The sequence below is a fragment of the Hippichthys cyanospilos genome, chromosome 4, assembly GCF_059441005.1.
Source record: "Hippichthys cyanospilos isolate Australia breed blue-spotted pipefish chromosome 4, RoL_Hcya_1.0, whole genome shotgun sequence".
NCBI lineage: Eukaryota > Metazoa > Chordata > Actinopteri > Syngnathiformes > Syngnathidae > Hippichthys > Hippichthys cyanospilos.
The window spans coordinates 21365024-21386397 of NC_142372.1; the positions used below are offsets into that span (position 1 = coordinate 21365024).

General features: G+C 39.4%; 2 protein-coding genes across 3 annotated transcripts; one reads left to right on the forward strand and one right to left on the reverse strand.

Annotated features, from left to right (window-relative positions):
- Positions 1-1374: 1374 nt before the first annotated feature.
- LOC148424987 (retinaldehyde-binding protein 1-like) lies at positions 1375-6669 on the forward strand. The gene is made up of 8 exons (XM_088413261.1): positions 1375-1480; positions 1776-1814; positions 3036-3164; positions 3243-3447; positions 5352-5530; positions 5641-5799; positions 5881-5991; positions 6072-6669. The coding sequence occupies exons 2-8, from the start codon at positions 1806-1808 to the stop codon at positions 6216-6218; spliced, it is 939 nt and encodes a 312-aa protein (XP_088269387.1). The 5' UTR covers positions 1375-1480; positions 1776-1805; the 3' UTR covers positions 6219-6669.
- A 148-nt stretch (positions 6670-6817) lies between these two features.
- LOC148424988 (monoacylglycerol lipase ABHD2) lies at positions 6818-20558 on the reverse strand. 2 transcript variants are annotated; one of them, XR_015865384.1, is made up of 12 exons: positions 20365-20558; positions 19429-19511; positions 18734-18949; positions 16987-17162; positions 15747-15914; positions 15474-15657; positions 14849-14941; positions 14441-14542; positions 13036-13105; positions 12822-12906; positions 7457-10179; positions 6818-6990 (listed from the first exon to the last, which is right to left on the reverse strand). XR_015865384.1 is itself a non-coding variant. In XM_088413260.1 (11 exons), exons 3-11 carry the CDS (start codon positions 18940-18942, stop codon positions 9971-9973), a joined length of 1296 nt encoding a protein of 431 aa, XP_088269386.1. In that variant the 5' UTR covers positions 18943-18949; positions 19429-19511; positions 20365-20558; the 3' UTR covers positions 7133-9970. The 2 variants fall into 2 exon arrangements, 1 of the variants encoding a protein (XP_088269386.1); XM_088413260.1 differs by lacking the exon at positions 6818-6990 and having other exon boundaries at positions 7133-10179.
- Between the last annotated feature and the right edge of the window lie 816 nt (positions 20559-21374).

Sequence of the window (21374 nt, forward strand, 5' to 3'; positions counted from 1 at the left end):
ACTAGGATATGTCCTGCATACTCAGGAATGCTTTGTAATTGCTTGCAAAATGACATAACATCAACACTCTTGCCTGATGTTCTAAAGACAATGTTAACCCATTTTTTTCCTTCGCTGGAAAAGGGGCACATTCATCAAGCTCTGCTAATGAGAGATTCTGTTGAAGAACAATAGCAGAGAGTACAGTAAGTCTGCCAGCATAGAGGCCTCAGTGTGTATGGAGGAATTAGTGGCGCATTGAGCTGCGGTGCAAGATGAACTCTTCCAAGCGCTCATTACGTTTCTCTCTCATCTCAGGACAGTCACGTTTTTTGTTTTTGTTTTTTTTAATGAAAGTAGCACTCACAAATACTAAGCTTATCACAAGCATGCCCACATCATGACCTTTGTATTATTCTCCAAGTGCTCAGTGTTCAAAATGTGTTATTGTGATGAATTATTAAATAGTCATATTTCTGTATGTCGTTCGGTCATTTGTGGTGAGCGAAAAAACAAGCGGTCGCCTCCAAAGGAATGTACAGAGGAATGTGAGAGATGAAGTCAAGTGTGGTCGTTTTGCTCGGATGGCACTTCCATAGTCACGAGAATATGAGAGCAAACCCTACATTTCTTGTTGCATGCTATGCACATTTGGAACAAACTTTAATATGAGCTTGATTGTATGGGTCAATTCAGAATGTACATCATGTTTTAAGGGCAGGCTCAAGTTAATTGGAGAAAATGTCCCTTGTATATTTTGTTTTGCATTATACCATCATTTTTACCATATATTTTTTTTCATAAAAGGCAAGTTTTCTTGATCCTCGCAACTTGAAGGGCATCTGTTTAATCTCATGCCAGAAGGTGAAATTGATTGTATGGTATATACTTTAGAAGTGTTCCAATATATTTGAAAATTGTTGCGTTCAATGTATTGAAAAAGAGAAATGTTAAGAATATAATTTAGTATGGATGTATTAAATACGTCGAAAAAATACTCAACAGACAACCACTTTTGCAAATTCATTGACTTCACGCTTAAAAACATAGTTTTTATGTAATTTTACAATTTTTTTTAGTTGGTTGATTTGACCATAATTGTTCCGATTTGACCGAAATTGTTCACATGTAGTTGAAGTACAGTCACGCTAATGTAAGGGGAATGGAATTTGTTGGCAGGTACTTTTTGCTCTATACAAAATCATCCAACAATTTTGAATCAATATTCTTAACTGTGTTGACATGTATAAGATACTGAAAATAATCTTATTGTAATACTGTGCCATATACGTATATGACAAGCTGCTGTATGTTAAAATGTTAATTTAATTGTTTTCCTTCCTCACAGTCATACAAGCTCCACCTACATTTTGCAGTATGCAAATGAGCCAATTGGTGCCAAGTGAGTGATGCCTCCTCCCCTTCTGGTCTATTTTCCATCTGTGGTCTTCTCTTCCTCCTCCAGACTTCATTTAAACTCACCACACTGCACCTGCTGAAGGTAAGACTGACTATTTTAGCACTATGAGAGCCTTAAACAGAACACAGCTACAAAAATGTCCTTCAGGACACCATTTGTGTTGTCTCTTTGAAATCAGTGGTAAGAACAAACATGTATTTTGTTTGTATGTATATGGAACAATGTAATGTACAGTTGTACTCTAATGAAAACTATAATTACCATTTTAAGCATACAAAAGAAATAACTTCATCAAAGATAGCATCCAGGCATGGAAAAAGTGTAGAATTCACTCTTATGTACTTTTAGTGCATCTCTTTTCATCTTTTGCCCACAGTGTTGCTTCTGTGAGATACTACAAGCAAACATGGCCACTGTAAGTTAAATAAAAATATTGTGAGCTGTTTAAATTGTTGGGTCTGGGATGGATGCTTAAACTCTTTTCAAGACATGGCTTTACAGGTCCTTTTTTTTGAAGTCATGTGAAGTAGCTTAACCAGTGGCGGTGTAGCTACATTGGCTGGCTCACAAGCATGAGTGACATTCAAAGAAATCAAGTCATTTTTTTTTTCACAGTAATGTGCTCCATGCACGCCCACCGGTCACAACATTGTGAACAATATTGGGTTTGTGAGGCAGCTCCACTGCTATTTTAACCATCACAGCAGGTGACCATTTTGCCACTAGCTGTCAGGTAAAAATGACATCACAGTATTTTAGGGTTCGCCTTCCGAACGTCATGTGACCAAACCCAGTAAATGGTATTCGGATTGTCATTTTTAGTCGATAGCAAGTGGTAAAAGGGCCGTCCCCGGGATACGAAAAGTTCATGTTTAACTTGACTGGCGAAACCGAAAAGCGAATTTAGTTTTAGTTTACAGGTCTCATCTTTCAAGTACATTTACAGCTCATATCTTGTACTATACCTGTTGTTATGTCTCTATTCGTTTTTTCCAGTTTTTTTTTCTTTCCCCAAAACAAGTTCCTTGAATCTAAATTTAATGATAAAGTCTGTCAAGGGATTTAAGATGGATCTAATCAGCATACAGAAAGCATAAAGTTGGATATTAAAAACCCCTCAGCTTCACAGGTGTCAAACTTAAGGCCCGGGGGCCAGATCCAGCCCGCCACATCATTTTATTTGGCCCGTGAAATACTGATTGGACTTCAAGTTTCTGGCTAAATTGCCAAACTTGTCTTCAACTTTTAAAAACTTGGGAGGAAAAGAACAAACAAGTTTTTGTCCCCAATTTCTCTTTCGAAGTCTTTTTACCGACCTCTGATCTCACAACGTAGGGAAGTGTGTGATGAAAACACTTAAAATTTATTTGACTTTGCAGTCCTTTCAGGCCTCTGACAGAAACTAAGACTAGAATGTGGCCCACCCTAAAAATGAGTTTGACACCCCTGCTAAGGCAATATCTGCGCACATCATAACATACTTGTGGTTTGCCATATTTGTTGGCAAAATGGTCAATAAAAAAATCGTTTCCAAAACAAAACAAACATCACATCACAGATGTTCAAACATAAACTGACAATTTGATGATGTAGTAAGTCATTATTTATCTGCATAGCTGTCTGGTCTGTCACACAGACTGGATCTTTTCGCGTGGTGTCGGAGGACGAGCAGGCCATGAGATCCAAGCTGGAGCATTTGACAGTGAAGGATCACGGGCCCGTGTTTGGGCCGTGTCACAAAATGCCAGGCCACACCGCGCAAAAGGTAATACGGCTACAGTCGGGGATGGCCGACCGCCCGCCCGCCCGCGTGACTTGAAAAATTGCGGCGGCGCTGTCGCAGGCAAAAGACGAGCTGAACGAGACAGAGGAGAGAAGAGTGTCGTCTATCAAGGACCTGCGGGCAGTGATGAAGGAGAGGGCAGCCGATGGAGACGACCTGGCCAAACTGGTGCTGGAGCGTTTCGGAGACAAACCCGATGCCCTGCTGCTGCGCTTCCTCCGAGCCCGCAAGTTTGATGTTGTCAGGGCCCATGACCTCATGAAGGGTAACTGTCTTCAGCGTTGTCACGTATCATTATTTTAGCAGTTGTTCACATTCCCTTGATATTTACTGGGAGTTTGGGTAATTGAGGGGGAGGCCTCTTTTGTTCTCCGGTTTAGCATGAATATTGTCCATCACAGAGAAGGGGAGCCATGTGTTAATTGGAGGCTCTGATGAGCTTCTGACAAAGACCTCCTTTGTGTCCAACTGGGACAGGAAGGTTATTTTACTTCCGAACGGTGGGAAATTCACAACAGAGAACGGTGATTTACCCCGGTTGTACTGTTATCGTATCCAAACTTCTTTATTGATTTGTTGTCGTGAGCGAGACTGTGTCTGCAACCCTGCTACATTCTCTTTTCGGATGAGAACAAGATAAATCATTTTAAAACTTTAAAAGCTTTTCCCATTCATGTAAAGTATAACCTTATTGGGGGGAAAACGGGTTGAAACCATTTCCGCCTCCCCTCTAGTCCTTGATAATGCGGTGTTCAGTTGCTTTATTTGTTTGTTTGTTTTTAATTGAAAGCTATTCGAAAATGTTTTACTTTAGTTTTGACTCACTTCGTTATTAGTTTTAGTTTTCTTTTCACAGTCGGAGCAGAAAATTGTATGTAATGATAACGTTAACAAAGGTCGATATCAGGATTTGCAGAATCCTGAAAGCGAGGGTCGTTATCAGGATTCTGCAAAGCATGCTGACGAGCTAATCATTTGAATCAGGTGAAGGCTGAAGGCTTTGAAACAGGCTGGATTGTGGTTCTGGAAGACTGGACTTATAGTGTGCCTGCACTCATACAAATCACAATATCTCTAACTTGTTTTGAACTCGATATAAATATATCCTATATATTTGAGATGCATGCTGTATTCTTAGAATGTTGAGACTTATTGAGATGTTGTCAAAGTGACCATATTAAAATTATGTAAGACATTTATTATTTATTTCATGAACACTGGCTGCACATGTCAAGAATGATGCAGGCACACACGCATGTATGACCATTCTTTACTGAGATGTTGTGTCAATAGCCACCCTACAAAAAATCGTCCCAGTTTCAGTTTTTTGTTTTGTTATTACTATAATTCTTTTGTGGCAAAATATATAACATTTTATTTTTTCATTAGTTTGTTATCTCTATTAACCTCGTTGTAGACAATGGGAGTACAAAGAATGAGATGTGTGTTAAGAATTATTGTTACATAAAAAATACTAGTGAATTTTTTAAAAAGAAAAAACAAGCAGGAATTTCCCCTTTGGGCACGACCATAACTCACTGCACATACACGTTCAAATTAATTTCAATTTATTTTATACTTATGATGATGCAAAGTGTTTTGTGTGTGAATGAAATGTGGACTTTCCCCGTGAGTGAAAAATGAGCACATGCACACTCATGTGCCTGCATGTGCAACCCTAATTGGAGTCTGAGTACAAAAAGGGCATATATGTACATACAATGAAACAGTGGTGTCATTGTGTGTGATGCGCCATAAGCTTCCCTCTCTCACATGCACCCCCCCCCCCCCCCCCCACCCACTTGCACGCGCACATATGCGACGGGGGTTCTATCAGAGTGGGGACATCCCATTGACGTAATGCATTTCGTAGTCACTAAGCCTAACCATCTCAACAGTTACCTAAACCTAACCCTTTCACTAACCTTAACCAAAATCCAATTGAAACCTATGCTCTTAAAGCTAGTCTTGATGCTCAAACAAACAAACAAAAAAAGGTCTGAACTTGTCGGGTCCACCAAAATGGTCCCAGTGAGTGCAAGAGGTCCCCACAAAGACAGTGAAAACCTGGAATTTGGTCCCCAAGCTGCAGCAAAAACTAAGGACGCACACACACACCATCGCTTGTGACCCACAATGAAGTTTGTATAATGTCGCGGGTGTTTGTAGGTTACGTGCGCTTCAGGAAGGAGTATCCTGAGTTGTTTGAGAACCTGACGCCCGAGGCTGTCCGCAGCACCATTGAGGCGGGCTACCCGGTGGTTCTGCCCAGCAGGGACAAATACGGCCATGTAGTCCTGCTCTTCAATATTGAGAACTGGGATCTGGAGGAAATCACCTTTGATGAGGTTGGCAAAACATCTTTGATATGCCTTGCTGTACCACAAATAAAACAAAAAAAACGGCATTGCTTGTTACCTGTGGTCTTCATGAAACAAATCCACTGCGTGTTTGTTAGATTCTAAGAGCGTACTGTGTGATCCTGGAGAAGCTGCTTGAGAATGAAGAGACCCAGATCAATGGCTTTGTCCTGATTGAGAATTTTAAAGGCTTCACCATGCAGCATGCCTCAGGGATCAAGCCGGCTGAGCTCAAGAAGATGGTGGACATGCTTCAGGTCGGTCACACATGCAATCAACAGCTGACGGGTCAACACGGCAACGAACATTTTTCTATTGTAGCTTTGCTGTCTGTGCAGGATTCGTTCCCGGCCCGGTTCAAGGCGGTCCACGTCACCCACCAGCCATGGTACTTCACCACCACATACAATGTGGTCAAGCCTTTCATGAAGAGCAAGCTGCTGGAGAGGGTATCGGACAAAAAAAAGGGGGTGGGGGGTCATGCGCTTCTCTTCCTGGTCTGATTGACATGGAAACCTTTCCCCTTCAGGTGTTTATTCACGGGGAAGAGCTGGACAACTACTTGAAAGAATTTGACGCCGATATCCTGCCTGCAGATTTTGATGGGAAAGCTTGTGTGGCGGACTGCCAGGCCATCGCCACCAGGCTCTTTGGCTCTGAGGACACGGCTCTCTGAACCAAGACGTCCTACATCCCAGAAGATGATCATAGGCACTCGATTTTGAAGCTGTAGCGCAAACGTATCATTGTTGTTTTTGTTTGTAAGGCAGTGCTGAGCAGGAAAGTAATTAGATTTAGCAGAAGGTGCTAAAAAGGTAACAGTAGAAATGTTTTTTTGATATTGCATTAAGAATCATTAAGGATGTGCAGCTGATATTTGTATTACTGTTCAAACAGAGGTGGTATGTTTGCCGTTTGCCTTTAGAACTCACAGTCTGTGCCTACAAACCTGTCAAGTGGCTGTAACAGAAAATGGAGTTGTTAAAATGCAGAATTAATTCAGAGTGACGTGAGAACTGTTAGAAAGTGATTACAAGTATGCTTCAATACAGGTATAAAACGACACATTCTGTCCCCATGGACTTGTTACTCTTCAGATTATTAAATTGTATCAATTTCCTGAAGCACATCTGTAGTGGATTCATTTTTTTGGAAAATGCTTTTCTGGTTGTATTATTTCTTGGCAGGGAATTGCAAACACATGATTGTTGGTTTTAGGTACCCATCAGTCTTTGGCAGTTTATTAACGTTTTTGAGGAGGGGGGGGTGAAAACGTTTTCCTTTGACCAGTTTTATTTTTGAAATATAATAACCACAATTCCTTCAATGACTCTTGAAAAACAAAACAAGGAAATAAAAAAAAACAGTGTCCAAAATAAGAACATTATATGTACACCTTTCTTGTCATTCTGACATCCTTTTTATTTCAGCATCCATCTATTATTAACCTCTTAACCTCACGAGTGTCACGGAGGTGAAAATAAAAAAAACAAAAAAAAAACAAAAGTAAAGCTGTATATTTCCTGTGGCTTAATGGTACTGTGGCTTTCAATCACATTCCAAAAGAAGTTGCGCTCAACCAGATGAATGTTTTTGGAATACAGTATTGAATTCACTTTTCCCTCAAAAATAAAAAAAAATCCAGATTATAGATGCACTGGGCACAGATAAATACATTTCAAATCTCAACATAGTACATAACATTTCAGACCTCTCACCATGGTGTCATAATTACTGTACATTACACTGATCTTTAATCTCTTCTGATTGCTTATTGCCTTTATTCTCTTTTACCCCCCATCCCTGGGTTTTTAAATAGTTGAAGATAAATACATTTTTAAAACATTTCTTAAACTCTTTCATTTGCTAAAGTCCCTTGTTTTGGTTGTCGGATGTGACAACATGGCAAAGTACGTATGTCTCACTCACCAACACACAAAGGCGTACAGGTATTTAGAAATCAAAAATTGTACACAAAAAAAATGTCACAAAATAAAATGAATCAATTGCATCCCGTTAGGTAAGATGATGATTGGTGTTTCTGACAGAAGGTGGTAGCAGTGATTTTTGTATGAAGGCTTTGCTGCCAAAAAGAAATGCATCGGTAGTTGGTCATGGTTATATTTAATGGAGCTTTGTTTTTTTTTGGATCTGACCACCAAATTCAGAAATTAAGACACCACCAGGTTGCACCAAAATACATTGATGGTCACATAGGAATAAAAAATAACCGGAAAGAGAGAGCTATTCAAGAGGGAAATAACAGTGTTATCAATTTTGGGGTTGAGGGCAACTTATATTGTTGAAGAAACTAATAAACTGTGGAGAATTGAAGAAAAATAATATCACCAACTTCTTTGGTGACGCTATAAAAAAGGTCTTGCTTGGGAAAACGGGATATTCTGCATTCTTAAGAAAGAAATAGGAATTTAGGGAACTAATTTTTGCTTTCTTCTTTGTGCAAACTAACATTGTTTTGCTGTGAATAATTTATATTTTAAATGTGTTCCAACTTAATGTTTGAGCCCCCCCAAAAAATAAAACGTGTTTGTACACAGTGAAGCGGTTGTCTCAGTTGTGCATTGTACTCAGTATTTGTTTTCTAACAACCAAATAATAAAAAAAAAAAAATACTTGTGAGATCTAAATCAGGTTTCACGATGTGCTGACTGTCAATATACAGTGGTAACCACGTCATTTGCATTGCATCATCATTTTACCGGAAATTATTTCGTCCTGTCTCCGTGTTTATATTAAACTACAGTTGGACTCTGAAAATGAATGTTTCAGTAAGTTGATCAAGCTGAAGTTCAGCATTTTACTGTTTTGTTTGTTTTTCCAAGTAGCTGCACTCCAGGACCGAACACCACAATTTCTGACGCTCACAGTCACAAGAGAAAAGACACGGAAAAAAGACATCAACCCTTCCTGACTTCAAAATCTTTCATCACATGCACTGTTTTCACTGACTAATAACATGACAATCGCCAGCATTGTTCAAACAGTCCACAGAAACAAACATTTGGTTTATCATTTGGTAACTTGGCCTTTCAACTTGTGGTGCCTCACAGCTGAGATCATTTTAACCAAGCTCATACTGTAAGTGCGCTTGCTTGTTTCTGACCTCCGGGCACAGGCAGTAGGTTAGAATCTTCACTCTCGACTGACGGCTGCTGCTGGTCAAAAGCGAACAGAAGAGGAACGGGTCGCGATGATAGGGGGAAAGCCTGAATCATCTCAAATGTTATCACGCACCTAATGTTGTCCTCTCAATTAGCAGGGAGCAAAAAAAAAAAAAAACATGATTTGACAGGTGGAGTCATAAAGTGCAAAGAATCAGAATATTGAACGTGACGGTGGGAATGCGCATGGATCCCGTTTGGGGTTGATCCCTGGCCACAAGCGAATATGCTCTCTCCCTTTTCAAGTGTCATGGATACAATGCACCCTTGTTACAGTCGTGGTTTGGTTATTGATGCTTCACTTTTGCAGATTTTTCTTTTTCAGCTCTGCGTTGCTATTTATCTTGCAATTTTTGGTTGTTGGACGAGTACAAACAAAACAGCAATGTTATTTATTCAAAAAAATTTCAACCTTACTACATGGATTCTTTCATCACTTTATGCATTATAGGTCTACCTTGGTTTTTTTCATATTTTTGCTTACACACACAAAAAAATTGTTGTTGTGGATTTATTTATTTGACAAAAGGACCAAATTAAAAAAAGGGAAACAAAAGCAAAAAAAAAAAAACCCAAAACAAAACAAACAAAAACCGAAGTTCACTTTATACTTTTGCGGATTTTGGTTACTGCAGGCGTTTTTGGGAACGCTACCCCCACGACACACAAGGGAACACTGTAGAGTTGGGGAGTTGAGTTGGAGCAAGCACAGAAATCCTACCTAGAGATCAGATTTTTTTTTGAACTGCTAATTTTTATGAGCTAGAGCAGAGACCTTAGACTGGGCCTATCAATCATGTTATACATGCCCCCCCAAGTCTTGACCTCTCCACACAGATGCATCTGCTTTATTTATGAATGGTGTGGACAGTAAAAGGACGCTCTATTGCGTCAAAGAGCATACGAGGCTATAATGGCGGCAATACGCAGTGATCGGTAATGGGCACCAAGCGCAGCACTATACTACTCTTACGGCCTCGTTTTTGCGGTCCACATCTTATATTTGGTCAACGCCTTCCCTGTCAAAGGTCATCATTGGTCACATGTCATAAAACAATGTATTCCTGCGCTGAACTCCACAGAAGCAGACGTCTGTTTCTGCACCTGTGCTGAAGGCAAGGGGGTGTGTGGCAGGCGCAGCACCAAAGAAGAAGGCAGAAGGAGAGAGGGAGCACTTCCGTACAGCTCCTCGGTGCCGGGACAGTGGAGTCTTGTGTGGCGAGTGAGAAAAAGACATAGAAAGGTTTTAGGCTTTTTCCTCAGTGCAGGAACTCTCACTCAGGTGGTCACTCTGACACGGCGGTTTCTGCTTGTGCCACTGGCATATGGCGTTGGCGTAGCCCACAATCACTTTGTCCATCCAAGTGAGGGGTTTGGGGAAGAGCACGGCGCCCTTGAAGAAGCCAAGGTGGCCGCCGTGTAGCGTCAAGGCAAAGATGACGTTGGGCTTCTTCTCTACGGAGTGACAAAGCAGAGAGGTGTGAGACCTTTGGACTCTCAACACGATAAATGATATGGGTAGTGGTTTATACGGATAAAAGCATGACTCAGTGGCTTGATATTGTTTTGTCAGACAACAACGTTGACTGTTTACGGGCTCCTTGCTTTGCAACCTTCCATCACTGTCCTGTGCCAATATAGTCATAAAATGATTGTGGCATGTGACATGGCTTACTGCTTTTTAATCACTTAACTCTGCTGTTATGTCTTGGGTCAAAATGACCCATTTGAAAGTTCAAGTAAATGATCAATGTCTTTTTTTTTTTAGTACAAGACTTGCACCATTTAGCCATAAGCACCATTATTTTAGTCAATATTTAAATCATGATTATTCATCATGTCAAACTTGTCTCTTTATTGCCCTGTTTTTTAAACAAAAAGTATATAAATAAGACTTCAAGGCTTGATATTTACAAATAATAACAATAATATTACCATCATTATCATAACTATAATAATTATACTAACTATAATGAAAGCTAATTTCATTTTGAATTCATTTCATATATATTATATAATTTTTAATTTATAAAATTATTCTCCATATTCTCTTCCATGTTCTGTTCCATTTGGTTACACTCCTTGTAGTGTTGCAGTTTTAAATTGGACTTTTTAGCCAATTAGAATACAGATAATTTGTGTCGCCAGTAATCTGTAATCCGCCTGCCCCCCGAGGCGCTAGGGAAGCGGTACCCAACCTTTTTCTCATCACGGACCGGTCAACGCTTTGGATATATACTGCGGACCAGGCGTGTTGACAACATCCTTCTCACTATGTATGTAATATCAATAGCGGCCAGAAGCGGCGCCAAAAAAACAAAGATCAAGCACAAACGAACGAACTGTTAACGAATTATTTCCAAAACATTATTTCGGGTGAAGAATCGGGAGACATTGAAAAGGCTGATCGATTGTGATTGCCGTTTGTTTTGGTGAGTGAAAGCCTTTTCTTTATTTATTGTTTCATTTTAATATGTTTGTGTTATTTTATTTGGTTAGAAATAGTAACGAAATAAAATGATGTTCTTCTTACATTAAATTGCGATTTGTAAAATGACTTCATAACATTTTGTCGATATTTAATTTAAATTACTATTACATTTTTTAAAGTTTTGATAGCATCACATTTTTTTTATTCACAAACACACACACACACACACATGAAAAAAAGCATCCAAACACAGTCTTAAACATGATAAATGTGAGACTCAAAAGTCACCTAATACTGTTCTGTAAAATGGTATTTTGGCAGCACCTGGCTATTACATCATCTCTAGTCAGTGTAATAATGGGAAGCTGGCTGATTTCCACCCAGCATTACTCCAAGGAGAACACCGCCTCGTGTAAACCCAATAGCTAGAGTTTGTGGATTAAACTGGACAGTGTAGATCTGGCTTTAAAAAAAAAGATGACATACACAACTAGGACACCTCCCTGAAGCCAATCAATCATTCATCTTTATCCGATGGCCACGTGAACTTGCGCATGGTGCTGCTGCTGCTGCAGCTGTGCCCAAGCGGGGCGGAGTGGTCGGCTATAAAGGATTGGCCTGGATCTTTTCATTTTGCCCCTCTTATCTGGGTTAGTGGGAAACACTGATTCGGTTCAGTAATGATTAAGATCCCGCAGGGCTTTCAAGTGTGCCATGCGCCATGCATGGAAACTGCCTTGGTTGAGCGTTTGTCCGCACCCTACAAAGGCGTTTCATGAGGCACAGAAAGGTGGACTTGGCAACAGTGTCTCAAAGAAAAGCTCAAATTTTAACAGCTGTGGGTATTTTACATTTGCACGACGAGCGTTACGTCAATACCAGTGAAGTGCCCACCTCTGACTTTTAACATGAAAAAGATAAAAATAGTAATTATGATAGTAAGGGTGCACGGCAGTGTTAAGAGTTGGAGCACAAGAGTAGCAAAATGTCGGTCATGCCCTTTCCTGGTATGTCTGTGTCACTGCATTGCATTGTATTTTAAAACCAACAGCTGGTCACGGTGTTTCTTTAAAGTCACATCATTGAAAGTCTTGGGGGTAGGTGCATGCATACTCAAGGTCTCACACATGACGAACGTTTCTTTTTTCAAATAGCCTTGTTGTATCTAGCTGCCAGTCGGGTGCTATCAGGAGGACGAGAGCTCAAGTGTCAGATGATGGATTACACTACATGCTTGAGTGACACAATTTTAATTTTTTATTTTGCTGTTAACTCAGTTCCACAGATGAGGATTTTCATCATGTAAAATACTTGTTCAAAAATTTTATTACTCATACTCATGTTACACCCCGCAGCCGAATCTGTGAAGGAGATGTATATATTTAAAAACAAACAAACAAAAAAAAACCCACTATGCCAGTTGGGAACTCCTACAAACTGAGCAGTCACAATTACCTTTGGCAATACAAAAGGGGCTATTTTTCTTACCAATTACATAAGTACAAGTATCACTACTTATTTAATAGTTGGATAATATTCTTCCTGTTAGCTAGCTAGGTTTGTCATTTGAGCAAGAAGCTTCTGTAAACTCCCTTTACATTTTAAAATGAACACTTTCAATGTGATTACGCCACTGAGGTGGTTGCCATCAAAGGTTATTGCTTACCTGCTAATGTGCGGGGGATTTTGAGCAGCGAATCATGAACCAGAGGATCATCTGCAGCGTTCACCAGCAGCAGTGGTACGTTTACCTAGAAAAAAATATATATATATATACGTATATATATATATATATACATATATAAAATAAAGTTACAGTTCGCGAGACCAATAGCGCAAAAAAAATGTGGATTTGCAGGATATTAATGTAGCTTTCTTACATTGTGAATATAATGCACACAACTTTCTTTCTCATAATACTCTTTGAGAGAGCTGTGGCCATGGAATTTCCTGTTGGAAGACAAGAACGATGCAACTGATTCCTTTTAAGGGAATTTCCTGTACAATCATTTCTACATTTCTATCTCATGCTTAGAATCCCGGCTTTAGACAAAGGGGCAAGAATACAGACAAAAACACAGCTAGCGGCAGATAGCGCAAGATTGTATTGCATTTTATCACATGAAATGCATTCTCAGGCAAAGTTGTCAAACAGAAAAAAGCAGCATTAACATCAAATCGTGCAATAAAAGCAGCATTGTGCAAATATGTACTGTACATAACAAATATTATTGCCCTCAAATTAATGTACTTTTTTCAGTTCCTGAATCTAAATGAAAATTACATAAAATATGTTTTTGAGATCCAGGTTCAAGTAATTTGATTCCTATGAATCATTTGTTTATTTTGCCTGACAACCCCGCTAATGAATTCCTAATGAGTTCCAAATAAGCGATGACATTGAACACAAAAGTGCATTCCGGTTTTCAACTTTTCCAAAATCAAAATCCACATAATGAGATCTAAAACGTCTAAATGAAAATAAATATAACAAAATAATTTTCTATCTGTTCCTGCATTTACGAAGCACCTGAAACGACAACCTAACAACAATCGCCGTTCTATTTTATCATCTTTGTGCCTCATTTTCTGAGGCATTACAAATGGATTTTTGCTCAATCTGACTGTTACATTAAGGTAACAATTAGACTAAGTGTAAGTTGAATGGTTATGCCGGAAGAGTGGCTGAGTGACATTCAATGCCACATTAACATTGTATGAATAATGAAGAAGGTTTACATCACTTGCAAATACTCATTTATGGCACTGCTGAGGAGCACGAAATGTTAACAGCAGCATTGTATTGCAGAGGACAAAATAAGAGTATTGATCCATTGAAAACCGGGTACCTGATCATTTGAATAGTATTTGTCCTCTGGAAATTGGTGATGAACTGCATTCTTTATCATATTTTATCCATTTCATTGCTGTTCTGTATAAAAGGTTTTATAAATAAATGAAGCCAGCTATTGACTGGCAACCAGTTCAGTGTGTCCCCTGCCTATTATATTGTCACACGATATCAGGATACACATTGAAATAGATATAATATTTTGTCCAAAGTACACAACATTATGCAGAACAACATCTTGTATTATATAACGATGTATAATAATAAAAATCATAAAAATAGTATTATGCAGTATTCGATAGTATTATTCACTTCCTCATGCAATCAGTAAAAGAAAGGATAAGGAATAAAACAGATAAGCACTATCAGATAATCAAAATGGTCTTTTCTTTCTATGTGCGATTTAAAGATCAGAACTGGAATTCTTATCGTACCTCATGATGTTGTCGTCGATCTGCATGAGTGAGGTCGCTGTGTATAGCCGACCAAGATCTCCAGCTATCAGCTGAACAGAGTTTCCTCCAAAGAGACTGTGCCTGCAGTGTGGAAAAAACAAAACAAAATTAAAAAAAAAAAAGAGAGCTACACATTATAATACAAAAGTGTTGTGTTTTTGGACCTTTTTGAACATTAAGAGCTATTCCTAGGAAAATGTTCTCGTGCAATGCGACGAGTTGAAGCTTAATGCTTTGAAATCCTATGAAACTAAATTGCTATTTGAATTAAAAAAAAAAGCAAAACATAATTAACAGATGGTTTGCAATCAGCGCTACATTAATTTTAAATTCAAATCAAATCATTATTGAGGTATATCACAGAGAAAGCTACTAAGCAAGTGTTACCTATGTGAGAGGATTATTTTTTTCATGTTGTCAGCCATGAGGAAATTATAGAAGCGCCTGAACTGATCCCATTGCAGGAATGTTTCCTGGGCCCTGAAAGACAAGCAGGCAGGAAGTCAGCTTAGTGCTCACAGTGCCACTCAGCATTCCTAACAACGCAATGTCGTATGTAATCCATGAGATAACAGGCATTAACAAAGAGACATTGAGATTCGAGTAATTAGTGAACAGGGGGAAACAGCGTCATATTACAATGACAATTGCGAATATACGTAGGTTTACACGTGAAAAGAAGAACGTCTGCAGCTTGTATCTGAACTAGCAGTCTTTCTTGCTCCCTATGAGCTGTGGGAGAAGTTGAAGCAAATTACAACATTCGCTGTCCTTGGTACAATCTCACCGGTGTGCCACTATCAAACATGTTATTGCACCTGGTAGGTCAACACTTCTGATTTACAACAGCAATGTGATAGTTGCTCTACGGCATATAAAAGCCAGGAAGAAAACAAAAATTCAAGAGATTTTATACGCTGGCTCCATGTATTGCAATTACGTTTAATAAAAAAGTAAGACAAATGGGTTATCGCAGAATGATGAGTGATTAAGCGATGAGCCATCCACCCACCTGAGAGCACTGTAACCTTGACAGACGCTGACACAGCAAAGCACTCGCTCCTGATTGGACATGTTCTCACCCAGGAACTTGCAGACAATGTTTCCTCCCAGACTGAAGCCTACCACTATCAACTTGCTCTGAGGATATGCCCGCTTGATATAACCCACCATGGCGGCAAACTCCCATGTGCATCCTGGGAGGAAAGAAATGACTGAGTTACAGATCAGTACAAGATCCTTCCCGTTTCTCTAGTTCTAGACAAATACATATTTCATGCTTTACCGTAAGTAAACATGCGTGGCGACGTGAGCTCAATGTTGGGTAGCGCGCCGAGGTGGTTCAGCACAGCACAGCGGTAGCCGTCTTTCTGGGCGTAATCCACAAAGGTTCGGATATAATGCTTCTCACTGTGGTTACCGATACCGGGGCATATCACCATGGTGATGTCATCTGGTCAAAAATGCAGAGATATTTCAGCATTAAAAGATTATGGATTATGTTACAGCTTTTCATCAGATCGAAAGTCAAGGTGAGGGTCCAAAGGATTATCCGGTTTTGTTTATTTAAAGCTAAAGCAAAAAAAAAAAAAGACAGAGTAAACACGTTTTCATATGAATACCACATTGCTTCAAATTGTTTTCTTTTCTGTGTGATGGAACACTTGATTTCAGTCACACCATTAGATTTTTACATGGCAATGTATTTTATGTATTTTTGCCTCCCATCCCTCAGGAAACTGCAGATTTCCAGTTAAATTTAAACCTCGGCTCTATCCAGGTGACTCTACAACTTAAATTTTCACCAGAACTTTTTTTTTTTTTTAAATAAGGGTATGCTTAGCTACATTTTCAAACGGAAAGACACAAAACCTCATCAATTTGGGCTTTTTAGCAGACAGCATAAGGGTTATGGATTAAAATTAGAACAATATTTGAAAGTGGAATCATTGATGTGCGAGTGAATTTCCACAGGCCAGCGAAGCTCTTAAAGGTCCAGTATCAAGCACCCCTCTCTGTTTCTTAAAGGGGCAGTAGCATAAATTTTTATTGGGCAGTGAGTCACCATAACCAACAATCTGTCCAGCTCTTGGCCACACAATAACAGAAATTTAAATTCACTCTGTTCAGGGAATCATAAAAAATAAATTATTCCAAATACTGTGAATTGTCACCTACAAACCGGGCTCTTAACTTATCAAAAGTTAAAAGTTGCATCTGAAGAAAGCAAGCCTTAATTTGAAAGAAAAGCATTGATTACTGGATAATTTGGGCAAAGAAAAAAAATCCTAGGGGGTTTAACATTCATATAAAATTTACCTCTGGATGAGAAATGATTTCTTTCAATTTAATCTAATCAAATTATGAGAATTTGTCTTGTGGTCAGATGAAATTGACATTTCACTTTTGGGCAATATTCACACATAACCTTAGATTCTAAAACGCTAATTACATTCCTTTCCATCAAAAAATATCACAAAAATGTTGCTTTGGCGTATACTTTTCATTTTTATGAGTTGCATCACCTCCTGTCCGATGGTCCCCCAGTGGTTCAAAGAGGTCAAAGGTTGCAGTGGCCCCATCTGGCATGGGCAAGTACTTCCTGATCCCGCTGGGATGAGGCGCACTCACCCGACCGAGTTTCCCGTATAAGGCCGTCTGGAGGTGACCGCTCTTTCCCCACAGTAATGGCGGGATGTACCTGCGTAGCAAAGATTTCGTCAACAACTTCTTTCCAAAACAGAAATGACTTTTTCTGTTCCTGAGTAGAACAAGATGCTGAATTTGTATTGTAAGTAACAGTACACAAAGCGCACTTGATTTGCATTGGCGGTTTATGGAAGGCAAACATCTATGTTCATCATTTACATACAAGGCCATACGGTCGCCTTTTTGGCGCAGCCCTGAAAAATTATACAACGGCAACTGAAGTACCATCAATGTTTAACAGTGTTATTACACCGTGTTTTGCAAGTTAATCAGTGGACATGCTTGCATTCCAGTGACACCTACGATGAACCTAAGTCTTGAGTTATGAAATATGTTGCTACTACTACAGCTTCTGTGGCACTTAAGTCAGACAATATGACCATGGCAAAATATTAGAAAATTCTACAGTATTAATGATAATAATAATAATAATACCACACTACTTTCCACAAATATTGTTGGCTGGTTGGGGTTTTAGGTGAAAACATAATAACCAGCACAAAACAATAAAAGTGTCACATTACAGCCATGTTTTCTTAGATTAGAAGGCAGGCCATTAATCAGAGTGATTACATGTTCTGCATACCTTCAAGCAGACACGTTTCTGTGTATACAGTTCATGCTGCGTCACATATTACACAAGTCGCTTAAACTTGTCTCTGTGCTTTCTCATCTCTGGCTCCAACATTTAGTGCACCTTGAAAAAACACTGTTACATAAGAGCGCAATTTGGTAATGTGATCACCTCTATCGTTTGTTGTAAGCACACGTGGAGCTTAACAGCACGTTTGCGGAAGGCGCAAAGCAGCTTTAATCCAACAAAAGAGGTGGATCATCACATTGTTGTTGTAATGTGGATATGCAGACAGATACTAGTTGATGGTGAAAGTGTCATTCGTCAAGCAAGAACAAAAACTTAATTCCACAAAACGGCTAAACAGACCAAAAGCCCCAGGGTGCACTTGAAAATATTTGTTGATTGCGCAACACTCCAAATTGTACGCACGTTCCCAAACACAACCCAGTGGTGTTGTTGACCCCGCGAACTTCTCAGCCCTTCACAGACTTCAGATCTAACTGATGTCTTGAAGTAACTAATTCAATATCATAACCCACATTAGCTATCTGCCCAGACATTAAATTAACTCTGATGAACATTCAGCAGGGTCAAAGTTGAAGGGCTCAATATAATTGGCTACAGAAGCAGACAGTTGTGGTTAAATCTTCAAGAGTCCTGCTAAAGATCTAAGGTTTCCTCTGGAACAATAGAGGAGGATGTTTGGTTCATAAAAGTTCAGGATGTGTTTATTTTTTCACAAATGCGGTCAACAAAGTCTTACATTTTTTTCAACGTATACATATTTCTTGCCTTTCTTCGCATTTGTAACATATGCGATAAATTCTACTGTACAGACTGGTTTGATTCATGTTCCACGACAAAGCCTAATAGAGAAGTGCGGCGCACAAAGGACCACTGACGACAGATGGGCTCATCATCAGATAAACTGTTACATTGGCAAAATTACATTTCCATGGAAACACCATCACTGACAGAAAACTCACTCTTTGGTCAGCTGAGAACAGGACTTGAGAAGGAAGTGGTTGAGGGGTGTGTCTTGATAGGTGAGGTCTGGGGGTGCGGTGGGGCTCTTGAGATTTAGACAGCGTACAATGATGTAGAGGACTGTCGCCACCGCCGCCAACTTCATGCCATCAAACATTGCGGGAAGCTCCGGAGCGATTGTGTCCACATCCGAATCATGGGAATTCATGATTGCTCTGTCGTAAGATTTTTCAAGGGTGTATTGTTAAACATAATTAGAGCTTTACACAAACAAGCTAAGCCATTTCAGACATATTTATGATAAAGAAAAGGGAGAAGATCATCATGAAATTGTCATTTGGACTTAGACAATGCAAAAACAGGAACAGAACGGATCATGGAAAAGCCACACTGTTACTGTAATGAAGGGGAAGTAGAGTGCATAAGTTCACACAACATTCTGCAAAAACATTATGTAACCACTTGTTTTCATGACTCTTCTTACACCATTAACATTTCAGTAAACAGGGGGGGAGATGCAAGCTCTTCGCAATGACTTCATATGGTTGGGCAAATGATTTAGCAAACCGCTTGTTACCTTAACTTTATACATAGTTTCTTACACAATTGTTAACTTGGCTGTGTACTTTCTGAGGAATGCTTCTTCGGGGCAGCTGTCTTTTGTGAACATTTTATTTATGTCAAGGTAACGTACTTGTTTTTGTGTTGGTTGCAGGAAACAATTACTTCCAAACGTGGAAAAATGCGATGGTCGAAGTCACAGTGATGTGGTCAGACCTAAAGAGCAATAACGAGATATATTAGAAGAAACATGCTTGCTATAATAAACGAAAGGACCCCAAGGATGACATTGAACACTGTGGATTGTTCTACATCCCTTTTGATCAATTAAGTTAACGTCGTAGCTCAAAAGACTGCAACTACGCACAACTGACAATTTAGTGACAGCGTCTGTTTTCACCTCAAGTGCCACCCACCCAAACCCCAGATGAATGAAATGGAAACATAAGTAATTGTCGCGTCTGAATCTCCACCCAACTTTAATAAGATCGTCTATGATCGCATCGAAACAAGAAAATAATGACCCTAGACAGCAACGTCAACAAAATTGCCCCAAATGATTTAATTGTTTTTGTTCGCCAGTATATGAACATTCCGGTTAGACAAGCGAGTCTGCTCATGTTGCCTTGTTCTTTGTCACGACTCGCTGGCATATGCGCCCGCTGCCACAAGGACACATAACTGGGCTTTACGGTTCTGGCAATAACTGCGTGAAAGGAAAAGCGAAAAGGACACACGCGGTAAAGGCGAATACAATTCAATGAGGGAAAAAATAAGGCTCATTTGGTGGTCGTGTAAAATGTCAACGAGCCACCATTTGATTTCGCTCCCGTTACTATGCCAGAATACGAGCAACAAATCGTTTTGATAAAGATTAGATCTGGCCAAGCGGATCCGTGTAGTTTTTATTCGACATACAGTGCATCCCTATCATTTATTTTCGTTGTGTCTAGGCTAGTCACATTTAACACCGTACGCGGGCTCGCACGTTAAACGCTGTATTGTACGTAGAGCCGACGAGGGCTAGACCGCCAGTCCGAGCAGCATCTTTAGCATAGGCGTTACTTACCACAGTCGAAGGAAAAAAATCAGCCGCTGATTTCCTCCAAACGTCCAAATCTTATTTAGACCCGTGGCAGTTCATTTGTTTCTGGGTTTTGTCTTAAGTCATGTCTGTTTGCTGTGGAGCGCTATCGCAGATCATGCAAAGCACACCAAGTACTGTAATGTAGCCAGCCAGAAGCCACCACACTGACAGCTCGATTCCGCTTCCGAGAGGATTCTGCTTATTTGCATAAAGGGGCTATAATTGGTTGAAACGGTAATGACGTCACAAACAACTGACTCATATCGTGGCATCTTCATCCCGGCGCTGAGCAGTCCCTTCATGAGGACTTTACCCGACTGTTGTTTTAACGAAAACATTGGGGATTTTTTCCTTTAAAATCTTTTTTTTTTTCACATTTGAAATAGTGGGACTGAACGTCAATAAAATTGCTTCAAAATAACGCACAGTACTTGATAATTTTCAATATTTTGTGTAATTATTATCAAATAACAAGGACCATGTTCTAAGTGCATTTACACAGTACATACAATACTTTATTCATTTAAAAAACAAAAGCATTATTATTATTTTAATACAGTATATAACAGAAAGAATGTTGTGTGAACAACAAAAATGTGACTCCAGAACTATTAGAGAATATTACACATTTTCCCCAAATTTCTGAATTGCACATGCTTGACAATCCTGTCAAGGTTGCGATCCCCTTTTCTATTCACGTTTTCCACTTCCTCTTAACTTCTTGTACACCATGTGTAGTATTTTGACCATTTCGGGGTCGTTTTCTTCCACATTATTCTCACAATATTTTAGCCAAGGAACAGCTGAATCCTTGTAGTGTGATAACTTAGTGGTTGTGCCATGTTCAACTTTTAACATGTAGTCCCCAACCGGGTGCAATTTCATTTCCCTACTTTCATTTTGAAGGGTAGGAAATGCCTTCGATGTAAAAATGAAACGATTTGACAAGATACCGCACAAGGGTTGTTAACATTATCAGTGTCATCGCAAAA